Raw genomic sequence first — 22716 nt, 5'->3', positions numbered from 1 at the left:
GTCCGTCCACCAGCAAAGAACCGGGTCCTGGTTGGATCCGTTAAAGACGATTTACAACTGAAGAAAGCAGGTGTCTACAAAATTCCCTGTGAATGTGGCTCTGCATATATTGGCCAGACGACAAGAACTGTCCATGAACGATGTACAGAACATGAATGATACACCCGTCTGCAGCAACCGTCAAAATCGGCAGTAGCAGAGCACTGTATTTCATTGGGACATTCAATGGAATACAATGGAACAAAAATTTTAGCTCCGGTTTCCAGATTTTGGGATTCCGTAATCAAGGAATCAGTGGAAATGCGTCTTGCCGATAATCTTATAAATCGTGACAACGGCTTTCAGCTGGATAAAAATTGGAATCCTGTTATTAAAATTATACAGGCACAGCGGAATCGACAGTGTCATTCGATACTCAATGACTAAATGATCTTTTATTTTCACCACCGAGGGCAGCACGTACAACTCGGCTATGCCACGCATGTCAACACCTGACACATGCGCTGTAGGATGCCAGTACATTTCGCAAGCGCGAGATTCGGCATAAATACCGCGACTGCACCTGGGCTCTTCAGTAGTTGTGTACTCACCTGATGATGGCCGGACGTCTCTGGGCCGAAATATCGTGGCAAAATGTCGATGGGATCCGGCTGCATACCCGGAAATTATTAGAAGAGTGTAAAGTCTGTTCACCCATTTCTCTCAGATGAACATGAATATTTCTACTTTTATTCAATGATACATATTTAAGCACATTTTGCATTAATTGGCCAACTCTCCTCTGGTCAAATGACCACCTGTTCCATTTGCTGGCTCCAATCTCTAACTCATCCCTTTCTAAGTTAATTGCAGTGATAACCAGAGAGGGCATACTATGTGGGAAGTCCAACTTACTCACTGAATAACAGATCTGCTGACCAACTGTAATACAGTTAAATGTGGCAGCTCTACATCCTATAAAAATATTTTCACTTTTTGCATATCAAACCATTTTCCCTTAATGACTCCCACATGTACTTTTGTTTTGTTCTCTAGTTTCCAGGTATCCTTATTCCTCTTCCTTGAAACTGTCACTTCTGATTGGGCAGTGTCATGTCATTCACTGATCACAATGAAAAATTGATCTGCGCATGATGTGAGCCTGTGAAGTCTGAATTGTTTTAACATGACACATCTGGAGAGTGAAGTAATTCTCAGTTTCAGGTGTTTAAAATGGTAATTCTTTTATTACTTCAGTGATCCCATAGATGAACAGTAACTACTGTTGTCATCTGGCTGCTATTGAGCATTTCTATATGAACACAGGTGGAGAGGTACGATCCACGAACTGGGCAGTGGACTTCTGTTTTACCAATGCTTACCAGGCGTTGTCGGCTTGGAGTAGCAACACTAAATGGAAAGCTTTATGTGTGCGGTGGCTATGATGGCTCAACATTTCTGCAGTCAGTGGAAATGTATGATCCCATTTTGAATCAGTAAGTGAACTAAACATATTTCTTTAAATATATCATACATAATGTGTTAAATGGCTGCAATATATTTAATATGAGGTATTATAGAAATATATGTAGTGTTTAGAAGTTAAATGAATAGTAGTTTGCTTTATTTGTAGTCACTATTGAAAAAGCAGTAGTTTTGGCTGCTATCGTAAGTCACTGTTTTACCTTTGCTTATCAGTCTCTTTCACTGTTGGACTTCATATTTATTTATTTATTTACTAGCTTTTTACCTGCAGTTTTTCTCACCTTTATAAATATAAATTGCACTATCATATGCCTGATCTCTCCCCTAATCTAAATTCCTCCTCCTATTTATCTCTCCCCTCTTCCATCTGATTCAACATTCTCTGTCCCTCTTCCACCTGCCTCCTCACACACTCTTCCTTTTTCACCTGCCCTCTACCAGCCTCCTACACCTCCTCATCCCCCCCCCTTTCACAGTCTATCTTCTCTCTCTCTCTCTCTCTCTCTCTCTCTCTCTCTCTCTCTCTGTGTGTGTGTTTTCTCCTCCCATTTCCCTCTATCTCTCTCTGTTTTCTCCTCCCATTTCCCTCTATCTCTCTCTGTTTTCTCCTCCCATTTCCCTCTATCTCCTCCACCCACTCTCTGACCATCTCCTCCCCCCGCTCTCTGACCACCTCCTCTCCCCGCTCTCTGACCATCTCCTCCCCCCGCTCTCTGACCACCTCCTCTCCCCGCTCTCTCTCACCATCCCACCACCTCTCCCTGTACATCTCCTCGTCTAACCTCTCCCCATCCATCTTGTCCTCCTCCTCTCTGTCCATCCTATTCTTCCTCCTCCCTGTCCATGTTCTCCCCCTCCCCTCCCCTCTCTCTGTTCATCCCCCATCTCATCCTCTTTCTTTGTGTTCATCCCCTCTATTCTCTTTGTCCACCTTCTGCCCTCTCTGTTCCATCACCTCCTCCTCTCCCCGTACTCTGTCCATCTCATCCTCCATCATTTACTGTTCGTCTCCTAACCCTTCTCTATGCTCATCCATCCTTGTCCACAATTATAGCCACTAGAATACATTCTGATTTTACCTGCATAACACCAGAGTTGTTCAGGGTAGCCTCCCAAGTTGTGCAGGGCAGCCTAGATGTCATGCATTACCAACCCTTCTCACACCTATCCCCCACCCCCATGGGAGCTAGGTGGTTATTACCGTCACAGTGCTTTTTTTCAGATAATAAGCATTACATGTACCAAGTTTAATTGAAAATGATAAAGTGGTTCAGGAGTAGGGGTTGAATGTACCCACACCCATACATATATCCATTGTTGTGTATAAAACTAGCCTTTTAGTGTGTCTTTGCCAGCATATGAACACATCACATGTATTGCACACATCCTTCTTCTTCTGCCCCATCTCTCTTTCAGTCTCCTTCTTCCCACATTTCCCTGTCCATTTCCTTTCTCTCTATGCCTGTCCATCTTCTCTCTGTTCATCTTCTTCATCTTCCTGTTTTTGTCCATCTCCTCCTCCCCTTCTCTCTGTCCGTCTCCTCCATTCCATTCCATCTTTCTGTCCACCACCTCCACCTCCTCTTACCCCTCTCTCTACCCATCTGCTCACATTGCCTCTGTCCATCTCCTTTGCCTCTATCTACGTCCATGTCCTCCTTCCCTATTTCTATGTCCATCTCCCTCTTTCTGACCAATTCCTCCTCTCCTATTCCTTGCACATGTCCTCCTCCCCTCTCTCTGGCCTCCTCCTTCTCCCCACTCTCATGATCTCTTCTCCCCTTTCCATCATTCCCCCCTCCCTCTCATTATCTCTTCCCCATCTCCTCTCCTTTTCCATCTCCTCTCCCCCTCCCCCTCCCACCCCCATCCACCTCCTCTCACTCTCCCTCTCCATCTCCTCCCCCTTTCCCTGTCCATTTCCTTCTCCTCTCCTTCTCCTCTCCATCTCCTCCCCCTTTCCCTGTCCATTTCCTTCTCCTCTCCTTCTTCGTTTTCCTCCTGTGTACTAATCATTTCCATGTTCCACTGCTGCCTGCACCTCTTCCCCCTCTATCTGGTTCTCCCCCTCTTTCTGACCATTCTCCTCCTCCCCATCCCCTCTGTCCACCTGCTCCTCCTCACTCTCTCTGTCCATTTCCTCCTCCTCAACTGTGTCTGTCCATATCCACCTCCTGCTCCCCCTCTTAGTCCATGTCCTCCTCCCAATTTCTCTGTCCATTTCCTATGTTACCCAGTTTTCACTCCCACCCCCACCCCAATATATCAGCAATAAATGAATAGTGGAAAAGGAAAAGATTCTAATTGCCAAATCTCATATTTGTCAGGAGAATAAAAAATCAGTGCATCTCTTTGTACATAATATATTTGTATCCAATAAATGGAAAAGGTATTATGAAACCACGGAATTATGCTGTCCACCTCATCGCTGCAGAAATAATGAAGCAAATGAGAAAATAAATAATTGATTAAGAATGTTGCAAATGCCATGTCAGGAAACTGACTGGTTGTAAGTGCAAACAAATAAAGTATTCTTTTTCCCCCAGTGCCTCTAACACAGATGCAAGATGTTTTGTTTGTGATAATACAAGTACAGAAATACAGCAACAATATTTTAACAAGTAGAACTATAGCCAACAAAAAACCATTTCACATTTCTTTTAAATTTGTGACAAGAAAATAACTTACTCAAACAATGGAAAATCTATGGTGGAATGTAACAATATTATGAAAAGGATAATTGCTACTCACTAGCAGTCTGTGGCAACTGAAGCCACACGTTATCTGTCTGTAGTCGTGTGCGTGAGAGTTGCGTTTGCATGTCTGCGTGTCTGTCTGTTTGTGTGTGTGTGTGTGTGTGTGTGTGTGTGTGTTTGTTTGACAAAGGCCTTGTGGGCTGAAAGATTATTTTGTGACAGTCTTTTTGTTGTGCCTATCTGCGGCTCAGCATCTCCACTATTTGGTGAGTAACAAGTATCCTTTTCATAATATTGTTGAAAATAACTTATTTAAATTCAAGAATAAGTCTCTCAGTATCGATTTTCCTTTCTTACACAACTCCATTCCTGAGATGCTGCAAAATTTACTGTTTAACTGCTCCTGCTTCTGAGGAAGAAATGGCAACATTGTAAGTGGGTTTTTCTGTTTTGCAACTTATAAGTGTGGCTGGTCTTTCAGATGAAGTGCAGCATGACATACATCTGCCACGAATATGTTCACATTTTTCTGTTGTTATCTTTCAGAATAAGAATTTTTATGTAGCTATTTAAAGTGACAAGTATGAGACACTTTGGTCATACTGCGTTTGGAGCTCTTATACACCTGCTTTGACAACAGTCTTTTACAGGATCTTTATTATCAAATATGCCAGCTGTATACATTGGAATTGCATGAAAGAGGTTGATAGATTTAATGGACTCAATAGTCTTGTGCAAATCTTGTGTGGAACAAAGACCTTGCTTACTATTTTCAGTTCTCTATAATATCAAAATTTTCCGTAGCCGCTCGAAAAGCTGTGCCCACTTACCAAAAACTTGTATGTTATCTCTTAAAACCATCCAAGGTGAAATAGAGGAAAACTTGCTGCATGGGACTTGAAACTACATTGGAAACCACTGCTTAGTACAAAAAGCATGCACCGGTAGTAATGAACATTTGAAAACTGTTCTCCATGATTTGTCATTTGGAACAAGTCCATAGATGTAACAGAGTACCCAGAACACAATAGCAATGAAAACACACTTTACAAGAAAAATGGCACTTAGATCATTTTCCATTTTCGCTCTTCAGATGCTTGAAGAGAGTACAGATGATTATTATAAATATTTGCTCATATAGAATAATGATAAGTCATATGTAGAATACTTTATAAAAGTACTATTTTTGCAAACACTTTTCCATTGTTGTAATTTTTGGATGAATAAAGACATAATACTTAAATTCGAAACATGTATAATAAAAATTACAGTCATAGAAATATATAGTGGTCCTTCATAATGAGTGAATAACACATGTATAATAAAAATTACAGCCATAGAAATACGTAGTGGTCTTTCTTAATGAATGAATAACTGATATAAATACAGCGTCCATTGTGCACTTAGTTATTTAAGTTCTCTGACAATCTTTCATGATTTTTCTAACTGTGCATCAATATGATGATGGAAAATTATTGCTAGACTACAAACAGTGATGACTAACAATTTCTGTTGCTTGAGTTTAGGCACGCAATAGTGCAGTTAATGGTGACCAGAAACAGACAGCCATTCAGCAGATGGAAGAGGTGTGTGAGTAGGTACATAAACTGTGAGTGTTCATTTGGAAAGGGTGAGGGAGAAGCTTCACAGTAAGGTTTTATTCTACCGCTTATGGCTTGTTATGTCTTGCATCAAACTGACAACAGAAATAATGGATTTTGCAGTCCATGTGTAAATTAGCATTATTTTAAGGAAGAATTTCTGACTGAAATTGTAGTCTCACTGTAATATGTGTGTTTCTAGTTCTGCTGCCTCCCTAGTAAGTAAGTGATGCCCATTTTAATAGCTACAGTAGCAAGGACAACACACAAAACATTGCCTTCAAAAATACCATTGTCCAATGAATATCTGTGTGAGTGGAGACTGCTATCTCTAAATCTGAGATATCAATCACTTTAGAACAATACAGTATAAAGAGTAGAAAACTGTGGAAATCTCATTCATATAACTTACAGAGCAAGAGGCTGTTGCAGCATCAATAGATTACAATTTAAAAAATGTTACTGTAAAATGCTGACTAGAACAATTCTCCTGAACCATCATTGGCACAAGAAGTTGTAGAGTGTAAAATGACATCTTCTGAATTCATATTGATAGTAACTAAAAAAACTTTCTAGATCCCAGAGTACCCTACAAACAGAGGATCAGGGTTTAACATCCCGTTGAGAATGAGGTCATTAGGATAGATTACAAGCTCAGATTGTTTCAAGGATGGGGAAGGAAATCGGTTGAGTCCTTTCAAATGCACCATCCCAGCCTTTGCCTGGAGCAACTTAGGGAAATTATGAAAAACCTAAATCAGAGTGTTTGGACCTGGATTTGAACCATCATCTTCTTCGACTAGAATGTACTGTGCTAACCTTTGCACCACCTCGCTCGGTACCCTACAGATAGTGTGGATCATGATCTCTATGGATTTGCCTATTCATCTGGCGAGGTTCACTTACAAAAGAGCAAGATTAGGGTTAAATGTTCTGGTAATGAAGTCATTAGAGATTGAGCACAAGCTGGGATTGGGGAAGGAAATCACAATGTCCGCTGAAAGAAAACGTCTCAACATTTGCCTTACTTGATTTTGGGACATCATGGAAAAACTAAATCTGGATGACTGGACATTGGATTAAACATAGTTCACCACGTCTTTGAGACACTGCATTTGAGTAAGATCATGATGATCTCCTTCCAGTAGTCATAATTTATCTGTCAAACTATATTCTGTTCAAATTTGGAAAGATGTCTTTCTCAGAACCAGGATTTAGGTGTTCTAACATACTATACTGCAATCTGATCCATTGCTATTCTATGAATTACCGGTAATACCAATAAAGTTGTGCAAGGTGTATATGACCCGGGACAACTGGGAGATCTGGGAAAAACCCAGGAATTATTTCATGCGGGAAAAAACATGTGAATTTTTTAGAATTACAGGAATTTTGCATTGTTTTAGTTTTCATTTAAATTTTTGTAATTTTGACTGGTAAGAACCAATACTCTAACAAAGGATATTACTGTATCTCGCTACTGCAGAATAATACTGCAGCAATAAAACTTGAAGAAGAGAGGGAGGGGAAAAACCTCAAGTTACAATGCGCTGTATACAACAACAAAACACAGTGCTCATACAAGTGCCTGCCAACAACAAAATGTGACTCTGATGAGCATGACGTCACTACAGTTTACATTAGATTTGTATGAGCAGTTGCGAGCGAGCTCATCCATATGTGCAGTTGAGTCGCATATGAGTAGTACCTTGTTCCACATCTGGCTATAGAAGTGGGGCTGTTCGCTGTATAAGCAGTAACAGCAACCAACCAGATGCTACCTGGAAAAAGTTTACTGGCATATCTGCCAGATTCACACCTCGCGACAGGCCTGGGTCTAGGCGGGGGAGGGGGGGGGGGGGGGGGGATTCATGAGTAAAAAAAGCCTTGTTTCACAAAGTGCCAAGCACACAGCGCACGTTACTCTATTGATGATTCATATGGTTTTGAAATGCATCCATATTGGTATTTGAACATTTTTGATCACATTCTAAGTTGGTTTCTAAATGAATCATTAGTTGATTGTTGAATCCGTGCCTTCTAGAAATCTAGCTAGAAATAAACTTTCCTGCAGACAAAAGGAGACGTGGCTATATAAGCTGAGCGGAATAAAGCTGAATGGGTGAATGCCAATCACTGTTTGTTTTATGTGGTTAACTGGGTTTTTGAATCATCACCATTGTTATAATTACCAATGAAATACATAGATTCAGACTACCAGAGTGGAAATAAGTGATCAAAAGAAACAACAGGTAAGAAAGATTACGTATTATCTTCTCGGTGTATCCAAGAAAATGAAATTTTGACAGATAATTTTTGGCCAGACCGCTACACTAGTAAGGATCAGTTGTTCAGTCCCCAGCTAGCAGCCGCTGAAGTTCTATTCTGGGAGTAGTGTGGAAAATATGTTGTATGAACACATAATAACGCCTAACCGGAGAATAAACACGGGATAACTAAGCCGGTGATTGTGGCAGGGTTGCTGGAATTAACCGAAGAATAAGTTTTGATACTGGCAAGAATAGTTACAGAATTAGTGATGACAAGATTGTTTATTAGGATGAGGAAGGAGAAGAAACGGGGTCATCACACAAATTATGTAAGAATATGATGATTCCAAATTTATAAAATAATTTCGTACTACTACTTTTTGACCTCATGCTTGAGAAGCTGGAGCGTATGAATGAAATGTGAAACTATTTCCTAACATAAAGCTTTTTGCTTGTAATAGGCCTAATATCCATTTGATATTGGTACTTCATGAATTATATTCTGTCATGTTATAAAAATGATCATTTGTGTCAAAATAGTCTCATTTATGTGGTGTGTGTTAAAGTGCTGCAATATTAGCCAGGCCTATTTCATTTATCTAGCAGACAGTGGCAAAATACACCTAATCAGATCGAGAAATCACACCAGTCTTGGGTACTATTTGTATTAACAGACTTTTCAGTATTTGAAGAAGACATTTTGTTTTTTCATGTAGCAGAACGTTTGACGAACTTTAATGAGGTAATGCAGAAAGGAAGGCACGCCATGTAAAGCTGTAGCAAGTTTAGAGAGAAAACAATGCTAGGACATGAGTATTGAAGAATTATGTACTATTTTGTCGTTACTGGTTTTATGTATCCTGTATGTAATTTTATGTCACACGAAACAGCAACTTATTATCTAATAGGCAGTAAAGAGTCCAAATTTCCTGAAGAGTTCTTGTTCTTTCGGTTACAAATAATCCCATCCAGTATTAATCATGAGATTTTTTTGAAGAGGAGCAGTCCTGCCAACTGGGAGCAGGAGAGGTACCACAGGACATTTTAATTTCCACTGTCCTGAATATAGTTTGATGGCATCCATTACAAAATATATACTTAGAATTCCACAGAGTGAAATAGTGACGTGCAATAGAAGAAGGCTGTGTGAAGAGGCATGGCAGTGCACCATTGCATGCTGAAGACCAAGTAACATGCCTTAAATTTTCTTGAACACATATGTGTTATGTATAAAACTCTTCAGAAAGATGTTTACTACAAAATAAACATATTTTTGAAATTTTTTACATCCTACTTCAAATGCTCACGGGAGTGTGTGTGTGTGTGTGTGTGTGTAGGGGGGGGGGGGGGTCGACTATCTAGTATTACCCTGGTTCGGAAATATCGTCGATCCAGGGCTGATGCACATGGCAGTCTCAGTTGTAGTGGGGAAGTGGGTAGTCTCCATGTGACACGTGTTTATGTTTAGTGATTTTGCTGGTTCCTCTTCGTTTACAGTTCTCACATCAAATGAAACAAAAAAGGTTTCTGTGCCTCGGAGCTATCAAGTGAATTAAAATATGTTATTAGTTTCAGATTTTATTTCCACCCCTCTGACAGTTAAGCATTAATTGCCTTGCAGAACAATGAAGTTATTTTTGTCAGTTTGGTAAAGAAATTGGGCTATTATTAATCTTTTCCACTGAGGCAGACAATTTATCTGAAACGGAGTGTTTAATTCCACACGGTTGGCTAGTTTCAACTGTGCGCTGCATTTCAAGTGCACATTTTCATCTTCTAACATGTGTGGCATCATGCCATAATAAAGAACCAAACATGAGATAATACAGTACTGGTACTCCAAAAAATTTACATCCGAATCTGGACATACAAATGTGCACTTTAAGCCAAATTATGCATTTTGGTATGGTTCACGAAATTCCGATGCTCTTGGGGTTTCCTCTAATGCCTTTTTTTCTTTTATGACTTAATGTAATATCTTTTAATGTTTAACACGTGCGGACATATGGACTTCCTGCGTCGTCATATCGGTGCGAGCGTGACGATGCCTGTTATCTACCGCTCTCTGGCAACTACTGAAACGAACCTATTTCTAATAGGTCGCGGAAAAGTATTGCGAATGGTGGTTTGAAAAGTATTACTTTCAAAGTAAATTTCCTTTCATACAAGATGAACTATGTGCAAGAATGTACGATGAATTTCTTAAATCACAGTGTCTGACTCTCATTTAAAAATCAACTCCTTGAGGATGGCCATTTAGGAGAATTTCGAGCCCATAAGATCAGACATTTATGTCGTTATTAAAAATTTTACCGACACATTTGTATGATGTATCTTAAAGTGTAACATGTGCAAAAAAGATCGACATTATATGTGAAAGCTTAGCTTCTCCTGCAGCTTATTAATCTTAGAGACCAATATTACATGTTAAAGCTTTGCTTTCCTTGTAGCAACACTGTGTTTTTGTATTTATGTGTTCGTGCTACTTAACAGTAATGTTGCTATTGGCTGACCACATCACACGTCATAGGCTCTAAATATCTGCTGTCATTGTCTGATGAGATCACATGACATAAGGTATGACTGGCGTACAAAAGAGCAGCGCAATCTTGATTTCAATACTTCGGAAAGTAACATGCCGTGTTTCGCAGAATTCAAATTTATACTTTCATAATATGAAAATATGCTGCATACGTGGGTGTTTTTTTAATAAAGTGCAGGGAAATTCTACGCCGGTGTATAAAACCATAACCATTCAAAGGATTGATAAGTTTTACAATTCCGAGGAAAAGTACACTGTCACTTAACATGGAAAAAGTGTATTTTCACCCAGGGGAAAGTTTATTTTTAACCAGGAAATCCAGGATTTTTTTTTCCTTTGTCTGCTTGTACACCTTGTTGTGCCACACACACACACACACTTATGAGCCTTTGAACTAAAGACATGTACCAAGTGGTGTGCAGCAACCCACTTTTGCCCTGAAGATGGCAGCAGTGTATGGTGGGATGTGACACTAAAACCACTGTGGAGCAATCTTCATCCATGACCACTGACTGTTGTTTGTAATTCGAGAACATTGGTAAGACCGGTGCTTAGGTGTGCATATATCACTCTGTCTAGTGTCAGATGTGCTCAGCAGGCTAGAGATTTTCCTCAAACCGTTCTGACATTAGAATTGAGATGGTGGTGTACCGTGTGCAGGACACCGGTGGCAAACAGATGTACTTGACTGAACAGTAGGTCTTTGTTTCATCCACCAATGGGAGATGATGGCAGTTGTAGCAGGAGCCCCACTTCATGTGGTGTTAATAAATTGCGAATGGAATACCGTTACTGTCTGTCTTCGATGCCATGTTATCAAGCTGTAAGAGTCATTTTATGTGGTTTTCAGTGTCATAGGCCTCCATCATCAGTATGTGCACAAAATGTACCACAATTCATATGGCAGTCTTATGTATTTTCAGTCGTTTGACTATTTGGTGTTTCAGCAGCAGTGCTAATCTCATTGTCCTATAAAAGCCACTGACAGAAGTAACAAGGTTGCTGGCTTCTGTACAGCATATTGAGGAAGTGGCTCTTAATGATATGGCTAATCACTAGATATTGTTGTCATGGTCTAAATTGGCAAATAATTTGCTTCAGTATGGCTCACCTGCCCACTGTTACAATGTTTAATAGTTGTCAGATACTACGGACATCAACATGTGGCCCTTGGCAGCTGGCTCCAATGGCAGTAGTTACCCTCTAAGTGAGGTACTCATTGTACACCACTGACACAATGGGAATGAGTGTCCACGTTGACCACCCAATGTGCAGAATGAAATGCACCAATATTGCATGTTCTTCACATCCTATAATTGATTACTGTTCTAGTGACCACTTACAAAGTCTGATGCCATTAGAGTTGTCTAACACACTGAACTGTTACATTTGTCTTGATGACATTACAGCAGTGTCCCTCACACAACAGCTAAATCTAATTCAGTTGCATCTATCACACACTATTCTTAGCTCAAATGGAATAAACTGTTATAAAAGAAAAAAAAGTTGACAGTTGTAGTAAAAAAAGATAATATTCTGAATGATCACAGCAAGTTTTTAGCAAACCAGCACCAACATACACAATCTTGAGAGAGAGAGAGAGAGAGAGAGAGCAATATTCTAAGAGGTTAAATACCAAACATAAAATCATTATTGGAAAACTGAGGGCTCTGTAAAAAATAAACTAAAAGATGAGGTAGTACTAATGTAAATGTGAGCTCAAATTTTCAGAACATAATCGCAATCTTTTTAACATGCAACTCGCCGCTCACTCCAAGAAGCTCCCTTAACTGTAACTCTCTCCGTTGCTGTGATTCGCTCATACCTACCCAGCCACTCCCACTTGCCCATCCTCACTCACTCATTCAACCCAACTCATTGTCATTTTCTCTTTGTGTGTGTCTGTCACTGTCTTATGTCTCTCAGTCACAATCTCCTTCATTCTGACCTACTACTACTAGTACTACTGCTACTGTCTCTTCTCACTGTCGCCCCTGTCTCCCCTTGCTTTCTCATACTGCTACTATCTCATTCACTCCTTCCCATGCTGCATTATCTTCTCATTGTCACTAACTCTCTCTTCCTTATTGTCATTGTCATAGACTCAGTCTCTCATTATCGCTGGGTTTCACCCACTTCCACTTTCTCCTTCTATTTATTTCTCTCTCATTGTTATTGTCTTCTTTGCTCTTTTCCTAGCACTGTTCAGTCACTGTCAGCTATGTTCCACTGCCACTGTGTCCCTCTCCTCCTATCATACTGCCCATGTCTCTTTCACTCTTTCTATATCATAACCACTGTTCTACTAACTTCCATGCTGGAATATCAGCTGTGTAAGGAAAACATAGATTGCCACTTACAGTAAAGATGATAAGTTAAAATGGAGACTGGCACAACTAAAAGACACACACACACACACACACACATTAGCTTTCAGTCACAACCTTCGTCAGAAAAAGTCTCTCTCTCTCTCTCTCTCTCTCTCTCTCTCTCTCTCTCTCTCGCTTTCTCTTCACAAGCAAGCACGCCACATGTGAACACATGACTGCCATTGGCATTCTGATCCAAGCTGCCAGAGATGGCAGTAATGTGTGCGTGAGGTGTGCTTGCTTGTGCGAGTACATGTGTGTGGGTGTCTTTTTCTGATGAGGGCTATGGACGAAAGATGACATGTAAGTGTCCTCTAGTTGTGCCTTTCTCAACGTAACATGTCATATTTATGGTAAGAGTAATTTATCTTTGCCTTACATTGTTGATCTTCCAGTACTTATTACTTGACTATCTCTTCCCCACTGCCACTGTCTCCTCTCTGAGCACAAAAATGTCTCCTCCTCTCTGAGCAGAAAAAAAAGCATGAATATGTTTGCATGCTAAATTTTTGGAAATATTTTTAAAGATGCTAAAAATGGTAGAATATGCAGTACCCCACTTTCCAGTCAGTCTTTTTAAACAAGAGCATATTAGTCTTTTTTGTGCTCCAATAGGAGCATTTTTCTGTTGGTTCCCTTCTTTTCCCTGCCATAGCAGGGCATGTCATTCATATGGATAGAACTTCAAGGATTATTAAATTTTTGATAGTTTACTTATATAAATTGAAATAACGCAAAACTACTTTTACACCTCAGTCTGGATTTTACAGGCACAAAAATTTTGCTTGTGTTTCAGTACTACAGTAAGTCCTTCTCAGAATCCTTTGGATGGCAGTGGAGACATTTTACAGAATATTTCTCCGTGCTATGTCACCTCATAAACTTTATTTTCACCTCACATCAGAGTTTACATGTACAAGCAGAATAACTTTAAACCTCTGTAGCTTGGAAACGGATAAAGATATCAAGAAAATATTAAAGGTTGTTCGAAATCAGAGATCTTGGGAATGTATTGGAAAAGTTTCAGCCATTTGCTGCACATAGCCATCTTGAAATCCACAACTTGGTGTGGGTATGAAAAAATGGTAGAAAAAGGTTTTTTGGGTTTCCAAGGAACTGCACATGAACCAATAACGATTTTTGAAAAATGGGAAGATGGAACTTCTACTTAAATGCCCAGAGAACATACTGTTCAAATCTGAGCAGTTTGCTCTCGTTATTTATTGTTTCAATTTCGCCTCTCACTGGATTTTATGTGCGTATTTTAGATGTACATGTAAGGTAGCTTTGAACCTCTGTATCTTGGAACTGGATAAAGATATCAAGAAAATTTTCAAGGATGTTCGAGATTGGGATCTTGGGAATATATCACAAAAATTTCAGCCATTTGCTGTGCATAGGTATCAAGGAATCTGCAGTTTGATTTTGGTAGATTTCTTTCCCCCCAGAGGGTTGGGGGGGTGGGGAGGGTTGAGGAAAACCACCCATGAACTACTGGTACCTCCATAAGCCACTTAAGGCCCACCGTAGGTCACATCGAATGCAAAAATAACCAACTGATTTCCTTCATTTGCCTAAGCAGAAGGAAATGTATAATATTCATACTTTTATCCTGTACTGTAGGACAGTGACCTAAAATGAGCCTTCTGTTGGATATACAAATGACCCCTAGCCCAAGGACCATCCAAAACACTTGACCCTAACTTTCTGTCATCGGCAGAACCGGAGGTATGAGTCCCAAAAGAATCCTCTTTTTATGGGCAGCATTTTGGAATAAATTAGTTAGCGCTAGCTGTTGTGTGCATAGCAATAAGAAGTTTACAATACTCGAAAATAAAAGATGGAAACTAACAAAAATGAGGAAAGGCAACACACACACACACACACACACACACACACACACACAACTTACACTCCATTTCCATTGCACCCACCAGCAGCACGTAATGACATTGATGTATGTGTTCTTTTTGTCAAGTGGATATGCTTCAAGTAGAAAAAGAGCAGTAACTGAAAAGCAAGTGAAGTGTATGGTGTTTCATATGATCTATATGCCACACATTAATCGTGTGTGTGATAAGTGATTACTGTTATAACTTCAAGTTGAACAAATATATTTCAAGCAAGACACAATACATGAAAGTCACAGATCAAGTTAACAGAGTAAGACGTGTGTACACTTTAACAGTCAAATCATAACTGAGTCCGAGTCTAGCGGCCGCTGCTGGCTCACCGCTTAGGTGGCGCTGCTGCTGCTGCATGGCTGGCTGACAGCGTCGCATGTAGAGGACACGCGTAACTGCGCGGCGGCACTTTGAAAGATCAGCAAGTCACAACCCTTTTCCCCCCTTTGAAGTTTTTGCACAGATCTTGATGGAGGTGGCCTGTAGATTGCTAACGTCCATAGGTGTTGTTTGACTGGCCGTAAAGTGTCGAGGAGGAGGCTTCTCGTATGGACTAGAAACTGCTGGGAAGCAGCGTCGAGAGAAAGTTGATGATATGCTTCTGACAGGTCAAGTTTAGAAAAATACTGGCCTCCAGCAAGTTTAGTGAACAATTCTTCAAGTTGAGGCATAGGGTAAGTGTCGATAAGGCATTGAGCATTTACAGTGGCTTTGAAATCGCCACAGAGACCAATATCACCATTTGGCTTAGCAACGACGACGACGACACGAGAGGACCACTCACTGGAAGTGACAGGAAGCAAGATCCCTGAAGCAGTGAGACGATCCAGCTCCCATTTGACCTGGTCACGAAGGGCCACAGGAATGGGTCAAGCCCGAAAAAACTTAGGCTGAGCAGTGGGTTTGAGTGTGATATGAGCTTCAAAGTCGTTTGCATGGCCTAACCCAGGAAAAAAAGGGACGAAAATGTCATTGACAAGGAATCCAATTGAGCATAAGGAATAGCATCAGAGACGATATTGACAGATTCATCTATGGAGAACCCAAAAACGCGAAAGGCATCGAAACCAAAAAGATTCTCCATGTTACTATGGTCGACCACAAATATGGGAACAGTGCGAACGACAGATTTGTAAGATACCCCAGCATCAAATTGTCCCAACTGAGAAATCTTCTGTTTATTGTAAGTCTGTAATTGCCTAGTGACGGGTGACAAGATTGGAGAACTCAACTGAAGATACATCTGAGAATTGATGATAGTGGAAGCAGAACCAGTATCCACCTGCATGTGATCATCTCAACCAAGTATTTGGACAGTGAGGAATAACTTCCCTGAAAGGGAAGAAGTATAATTGACAGAAAACACAGACTCAGAATCAGTGTCATGTTCATGAAGATCATGTATGCGGTCGGATTTGCAAATGGATGACACATGACCCTTCTCCCCCCCCCTCCCCCATTTGTGACACACGGCCCAACATTGTGGACAATCTACTCGTGAATGTTTTGTAAAACACCGCGGACATGAAGGAAGTCGCTGTGGGTTTTGCTGCAGTTTCTTAGAGGTTTGCTTATGGTTAGGAGTGTACTGCGGTCACATTGGCCGGCGGGGACACGCCACACGCTTTGTCAACATCGCACACAGGTTGTATTTCCCGACGTCGCCCCATGCCTCTGTTTGCGCTCCAGCGGCGCGAGAAATTTCAAAAGGCTGAGCGATGGAGAGGACTTCATCTAGAGTCGGATTTGCCAACTGAAGGGCACATTGCCTAACTTCTTTGTTGGGCGCCGATCGGATAATAGCATCCCGTACCATGGAATCGGTGTAGGATTCTTTGTGAACTTCAGTAACAAATTGACACTTTCTACTGAGGCCGTGAAGTTCAGAAGCCCAAGCACAATAGGATTGATTTGGTTGTTTTTGACAACGATAAAAAGGCAACACCAGAGGCTACCACATGCATTTGCTTTTGAAAATAGACAGACAGAAGTGAGCACATTTCAGCAAAGGACAAAGACGCATGATCTTTCAAAGGAGCTAATTGCGACAACAACCGATACATTTGAGGTGAAATCCATGAAGGGAACAGAGACTTACATGTTTGTTCGTCCACAACATGAAATGCCAGACAGTGCTGTCAAAGATGTTTTTTGTACTCAGACAAGTCTTCCGCCATCTCGTCGTAAGGAGGAAAAGGAGGTAGAGAGAACGACAAGAGACGCCCCGCATTTGATGCCGCGACGAAATCACAAATACCATTTGTGAGAAGCGTTTGCTGTTCTATGAGACCTTGCAATAGTTGCTCTAAAGTAGCCATGGAAACATGTGGGTCAACGATGGAAAAGAAAAATCACTACCTCGTTGATAATTGTTATAACTTCAAGTTGAACAAATATATTTCAAGGAAGACGCAATACATGAAATTCACAGATCAAGTAAACAGAGTAAGACGTGTGTACACTTTAACAGTCAAATTATAACTGAGTCCGAGTCTAGCGGCCACTGCATGGCTGGCCGCTTAGGTGGCGCTGCTGTTGCAGATGGCTGGCAGACAGCGCCACATGTAGAGGACGCGCGTAACTGCACGGCGGCACTTTGAAAGATCGGCAAGTCACAACAATTACATTTACTCTGTTACTGAAAAAGCGTCTGCAGAATGCTACCTTTAGAAAGTATTAAGTCTACCGAAAAGTAGCATTCCAGAACATCAGATGAGAAAGGAGAGGTGAAAGAAATACCAATTAAAAATCTTGAAACTTGTTTGTCAATGAGACTTTTAAACGCATAATAAATGGCAAAATCACAGAAATGTTTTTCAGAGATGTTATTTCCTATTCTTCCTATAAAAATCATTTAAAAAGACTTAGAAAGGGTAATTTCCATGGTGTTAACTAATGCAGTGTAAACAACTAATGTAGTTTCTTATCTTCTCATAGCAGTACCTATTTGTGTATCGATAATGAGTTGTTATATTTTCAAGAATCAACAAAATTTACAATAGTAAAGAGTTTGTAGCCTTCCCCTGATACTTCATTTGCTGTCTTTGCAAAGTGTGCTAGTAATATGGGATTGTTTCTGTTAATGGTGCATGGAATTATGGATTTTTGTGCTAAGTTCCTATGTAACCAAACTTCTGGGGTCATTGGTCCCTAGGCTTACACACTACTTAATCTAACTTAAACTAAGGACAACAAACACACCCATGCCCAAGGGGAGACTCGAACCTCCAACAGAGAGGAGGAGGGAGGGGGGGAGAGGGAGCTGCACAAACCGTGCAGTTTCCCCGCACAGCTGTTAATGGTGCAATTTTAGTGTAGTGTGGTATGCTTTTGTTGTTGAAAGGAATATTTACTTACTGAATTTGATCTGCGTTGCTGGAGAGAAAGTCACATAATAAAACTACATGTATGTAGACATGAAATGTGTTCATCATTGATTACATTATTGATTTCATTTTAATACAGTAATCTCTTGTCTGCCATGTTATTTTGATGTCATGGAGACTGATTTGCTTTGAAGAAACCATTCTTGTGTTATGTTGAAACATGCTTTTTTTTTGTAGGTGGAAGTTTGTTGCACCAATGAATGTAATGCGTAGTCGAGTTGCGTTGGTTGCGAACATGGGTAAGCTGTGGGCAATTGGAGGATACGACGGTGTTTCAAATTTATCTACAGTTGAAGTCTATGACCCAAATACAGATTCATGGTCATTTGTAGCATCAATGTGTGCCCATGAAGGAGGAGTCGGTGTGGGTGTCATACCTATATGTAAAGACTGACAACTGAGTGTCAAAATTATACAGTTAATTTGTTGAAATGTTTATTGTGGATGGTGATTGTGGCTTGGCTGACTTTTATTTCTTCACACACGTTTCATAACTGTTTTTTTGTAAATAATTTATGTTCTTGTTGCGTTTTATTTTTTGTTCTATATTTAAAGAAATGTCATTCTTGATCTGATATGGATATTTGCTTTCACAGCGAACGATCTCAGATTTCAAAACTGTTAAGAAATATATCTGAAATAATAGTCCAGCGATAAAATGAATATGATTATTGTCATATTTAATTGGTTGCAAATTCTACGTGTGGATTAAAAGAGTGTGATTATATTGCACGTTTGATATGCCAAGAGAATGAATGTGAAACAATTAAAAATTGAGATTATTTTTAAATGTTTGTTGTTATTCTTATTGCCATGCAAAGTTTGCATTTTTAATGATCATATTATTATCTACTTAATATTTTCTTCTTTTAAGTGGTACTGTGATAAAACTGTAAAAACCACTCTAATAGTAAATTTTAGCAGTTTTTTTAACTGCTACACTAATAGTACTAAAGGAGGTCTTGATTATGGGATTATAGTTTGCAGAATTAAATTCATTAAAATGATTTAATTTCTTTGTAATGGTAAGCTATAGGGTAATGTTGTAAATTATGCTACTATTCACTGCTAATATGGAACTCAGACTTTCCTAACTTAGTTTTCTGGAAGAGTATGCTGTTGCGTGGCATCATTTCCCATGTATTGACATAAGACCTGCAGATTCAAGCTGTGGCCAGAAGAAAATTTTGGCTCTTGTTCTTTACTAAAATTGATTACCTTCTGCTGTTTGCAGTTCCACCATTTACAAGCAAACATACAAACAATTATGAAAAATAAAATTATGCCATTATCTGTTGTTTGTAATTTTCGTTAATGGGATTAAGCCAAACTAACTATACAAGCAGTGTGATACAGCTGTCTTATAACAGTCAGTCTGTCTGGTAGTAACAGAAGCACTGTGTTGATAATAAGCTGTGGTTCTGAGATAAACTGTTCTCTCTCATGAATTTAGTCATCATCAACACTAATACTGGCCATTTATGAACCTCTCAAATTCAGAATTTCCTCAGCTATCTCATTACGCTTACAATCACAGAAATTTCACTACCCCAATTACATTCACTTACCACAGCACATCTTAAGGAGTATGTTAAGAGAAATCTGTCACAATTATTGATAACATTAATTAATACCCTCCTCCAACCTCTCCCTCTCAGTGGGAGTGTCTGTGTGCAACTGTATATGCCCAAATTTCTCTCTTTTTACTGCTTTTTGTATTATGATTTGTTTTATTCTTCCTTTGGAGTTTATTGAACATTTCTGTAATATTTTTGTACCCTTACATTAAATTGACCACCAGTTGTACAGGCTCATCGTTGAACTTTTAGTTTTTGTACTCATCTTGTTCATTACGGCTGGTAAGTGATGCTAAAGTAGAGGCTTCTCAATTTTCTTTAAAGCTTCGTACATACAAAAGCTTCTTCTCCTTAGTACACACCAAATGAAACAATCCTTTTAACTACTTCTCTACTGCTGGGTTCACATGGCCAGGGTTTTTCAATCGTCATGCACATAAATTTGAAGAATTGTGGCTCAACTTTGATGCCCTGCATAAGCAATGAAGAAATATTTTATTACCTTCCAGTAATATTAAGAATGAATTGCCAGTTAGTGCTCCAAGAACTAATTTTTCACAAATAATTCTGAGTATCACAACAGTTTCCGTAAGTGACCACTTCTTAATTATAACCTTGTTTCATGAATGATGGCGGTTCACATAGGTCAAGGCACAGATGAGTATTCCAGTGTTGTCAGTTCCAAATAGCATTTGCAGTACTCGCATACACGTGCTTTGTACTTGAAGAAAGCATGAATCTTGCAAATTACGTCTCTCACTTGCTCATGCAGACTTTCTCACTTATGCAGACTTTCTCACTTATGCAGACTTTCTCACTTATGCAGACTTTCTCACTTATGCAGACTTTCTCACTTATGCAGACTTTCTCACTTATGCAGACTTTCTCACCTATGCAGACTTTCTCACTTATGCAGACTTTCTCACTTATGCAGACTTTCTCACTTATGCAGACTTTCTCACTTATGCAGACTTTCTCACTTATGCAGACTTTCTCACTTGTCGCCAACATCTGCAATGACAGCTCGCAACAAATGGAATAAAAATTCACTAAACAATACACTACGATAACATTTGATGCTTGCATTGCTTAGACATTCACAGCAGAGTGCTCAGAACAACGCTGTATGTTCATTGGCTGTTGGAGAATACATGAATGAGATGTGCAGAAATAGCCTAAACTCGACTGCCATCATTTGTAATGCCATCTGTAGTTTCATCATTTGCAAACAGTGTTGAAAAACTAAATAAAAGTGGTTCTGCAAACACACCAGAGGTGTGTTGAATTTCTGATGTTGATTCCATAATAATGGGCTATATCTGAGAAAAGTAATCTTTTCAGTTGCATATTCCTCTGAATATTTTTGAGCACGTAATTATATTAAATATTAAAGTTTCAAGGTCAGAAGAAATCTGGATGTCAAGGGGTACAGCACCTATAATACTGCTCTTATCTGTAACCTTTCACATGTTGTGTTTTTATTATGCAACATGGAGCCATTTGGATTGAAGTGTATAGTGTGTTCACAAGGAGATGAATGAATTATGAGGGGGAGGGGTGGTGAGAGAGGGGTCATGGGAAGCAAGCCCCACCCACCAACTCCCAGCAATTGGCTGACAAGGGAGAGGGGTTGGTTGGCGGGAACAAGCTGCACTTACATTTCAAAGTGCTAACACTACACTTCTGCTCATGTGTCAGTTTATGCTCCAAGCGGTTGGACAGAAGCTCTTTATTTTTGCTCTTCTGTCCCTTCCCCTTTTCAGAGGAGTGGAAAGAGTATCTGGTGCTGCTCATGATGGGCCAGGAACCACTAATCACTCATTAAAAAATCTATTAATTTGTATGTAATACAACACAGCACAACAATCACTTTGCAAGGTTCTGTATTAGATTGCTGTGGCTGGACACGAAACATGAGCGGGCCAAACTCAACCGATTTCTGCCAATTCAGAAGTGGGTAGTCCTCGTTCATCTCTTTGTGAGCAAACTGTATCATTAAACTATGCCCAGCTCTGAATTCTGCAAGTCATTTTGAAATGTATGACTGAGAAATAACTCCACTGTTCCTGTGTTTAGAGTCATGTGTCAATTCCTGTTGTAATGCTTGTATGATTGAACTATAATTTAACTATCCCCTTGTGTTCATTATTTGCATGTATGGTGTGATGGCAGTTGGCAGCTGAGTAGCCTTACGTTACTTATAAATTATTGATTGTTAGAATTTTTAAGGTAACATAATGTGATATTTAATTTTAATTTTCTGGTTCGCGTATTGTCATGATTTTGAAGCGTTTGCACTTATTGCAGTTTTCTCTGTACACCATCTCTGATATACTGCAGTAACTGCACTCCTTTGTTTTTTTTTTTTTTTACTGACTTTTATCTTGAACTCCAGACACTGGAAGGGATAAGAAGATCACATTTTGTTGCTCTTTCCTTCCGTTCCCTTCCTTAACATACCTGAAATTTTTGAAAATATTGTGCCTCTTCTTGAGTCACTGACTGTCACAGTCATAAAGCATCATTTTATGTAACTTGCTATAGATACCCATAAGTGCAGAGCACTGAGCCTGTATTCTCTCACTTTGGGCTGGAATTACTGAGGCATAAATGGAAAACTGGTAAGTGCTTGATTCTATCACTCGATACAGCACGTGTTGGGCAACCTTTTGCTGGCAGTTTATTGCTCCATCTTCAAGAGAAACTGTGCTCTCCATTTCTTGTTATGGCAATTAGAGCATTCTGCATCTGCTCTTTTCTTTAACCAGTGACATTTCTTGACTAGCATTGTAGTGCTTCCTTTATAACATGGTTAATATGTAAAGGAACTGGCAGTGATTCAGGCCTTAAAAAATTGGAGGAGTTGGTATGAGATAGAGCTGATGTGATGTCATTATAATTTTTTCA

At 39.7% G+C, this 22716-nt stretch overlaps 1 protein-coding gene and 1 long non-coding RNA gene across 3 annotated transcripts in view; one reads left to right on the top strand and one right to left on the bottom strand.

The window, feature by feature from the left end:
• Positions 1-19966, top strand: part of LOC126175724 (kelch-like protein 18) — a 164460-nt gene extending 144494 nt beyond the window's left edge. For both annotated transcript variants that reach the window (XM_049922662.1, XM_049922671.1), the window contains exons 9-10: positions 1306-1475; positions 18410-19966. In XM_049922662.1, the coding sequence (XP_049778619.1) occupies positions 1306-1475; positions 18410-18626 (387 nt within the window). In that variant the 3' untranslated portion in view covers positions 18627-19966. The remainder of the gene's footprint in view (positions 1-1305; positions 1476-18409) is intronic.
• A 139-nt stretch (positions 19967-20105) lies between these two features.
• Positions 20106-22443, bottom strand: LOC126175732 (uncharacterized). Its single transcript, XR_007535609.1, has 2 exons — positions 20736-22443; positions 20106-20699 (listed from the first exon to the last, which is right to left on the bottom strand). It is a non-coding gene; the product is annotated as an uncharacterized LOC126175732 (long non-coding RNA).
• Positions 22444-22716: the final 273 nt, after the last annotated feature.

Source organism: Schistocerca cancellata, chromosome 1 (genome assembly GCF_023864275.1).
Source record: "Schistocerca cancellata isolate TAMUIC-IGC-003103 chromosome 1, iqSchCanc2.1, whole genome shotgun sequence".
Classification (NCBI taxonomy): domain Eukaryota; kingdom Metazoa; phylum Arthropoda; class Insecta; order Orthoptera; family Acrididae; genus Schistocerca; species Schistocerca cancellata.
The sequence above is the reverse complement of the archived record's forward strand: the minus strand, read 5'-3'. Positions and strand labels throughout refer to the sequence as shown.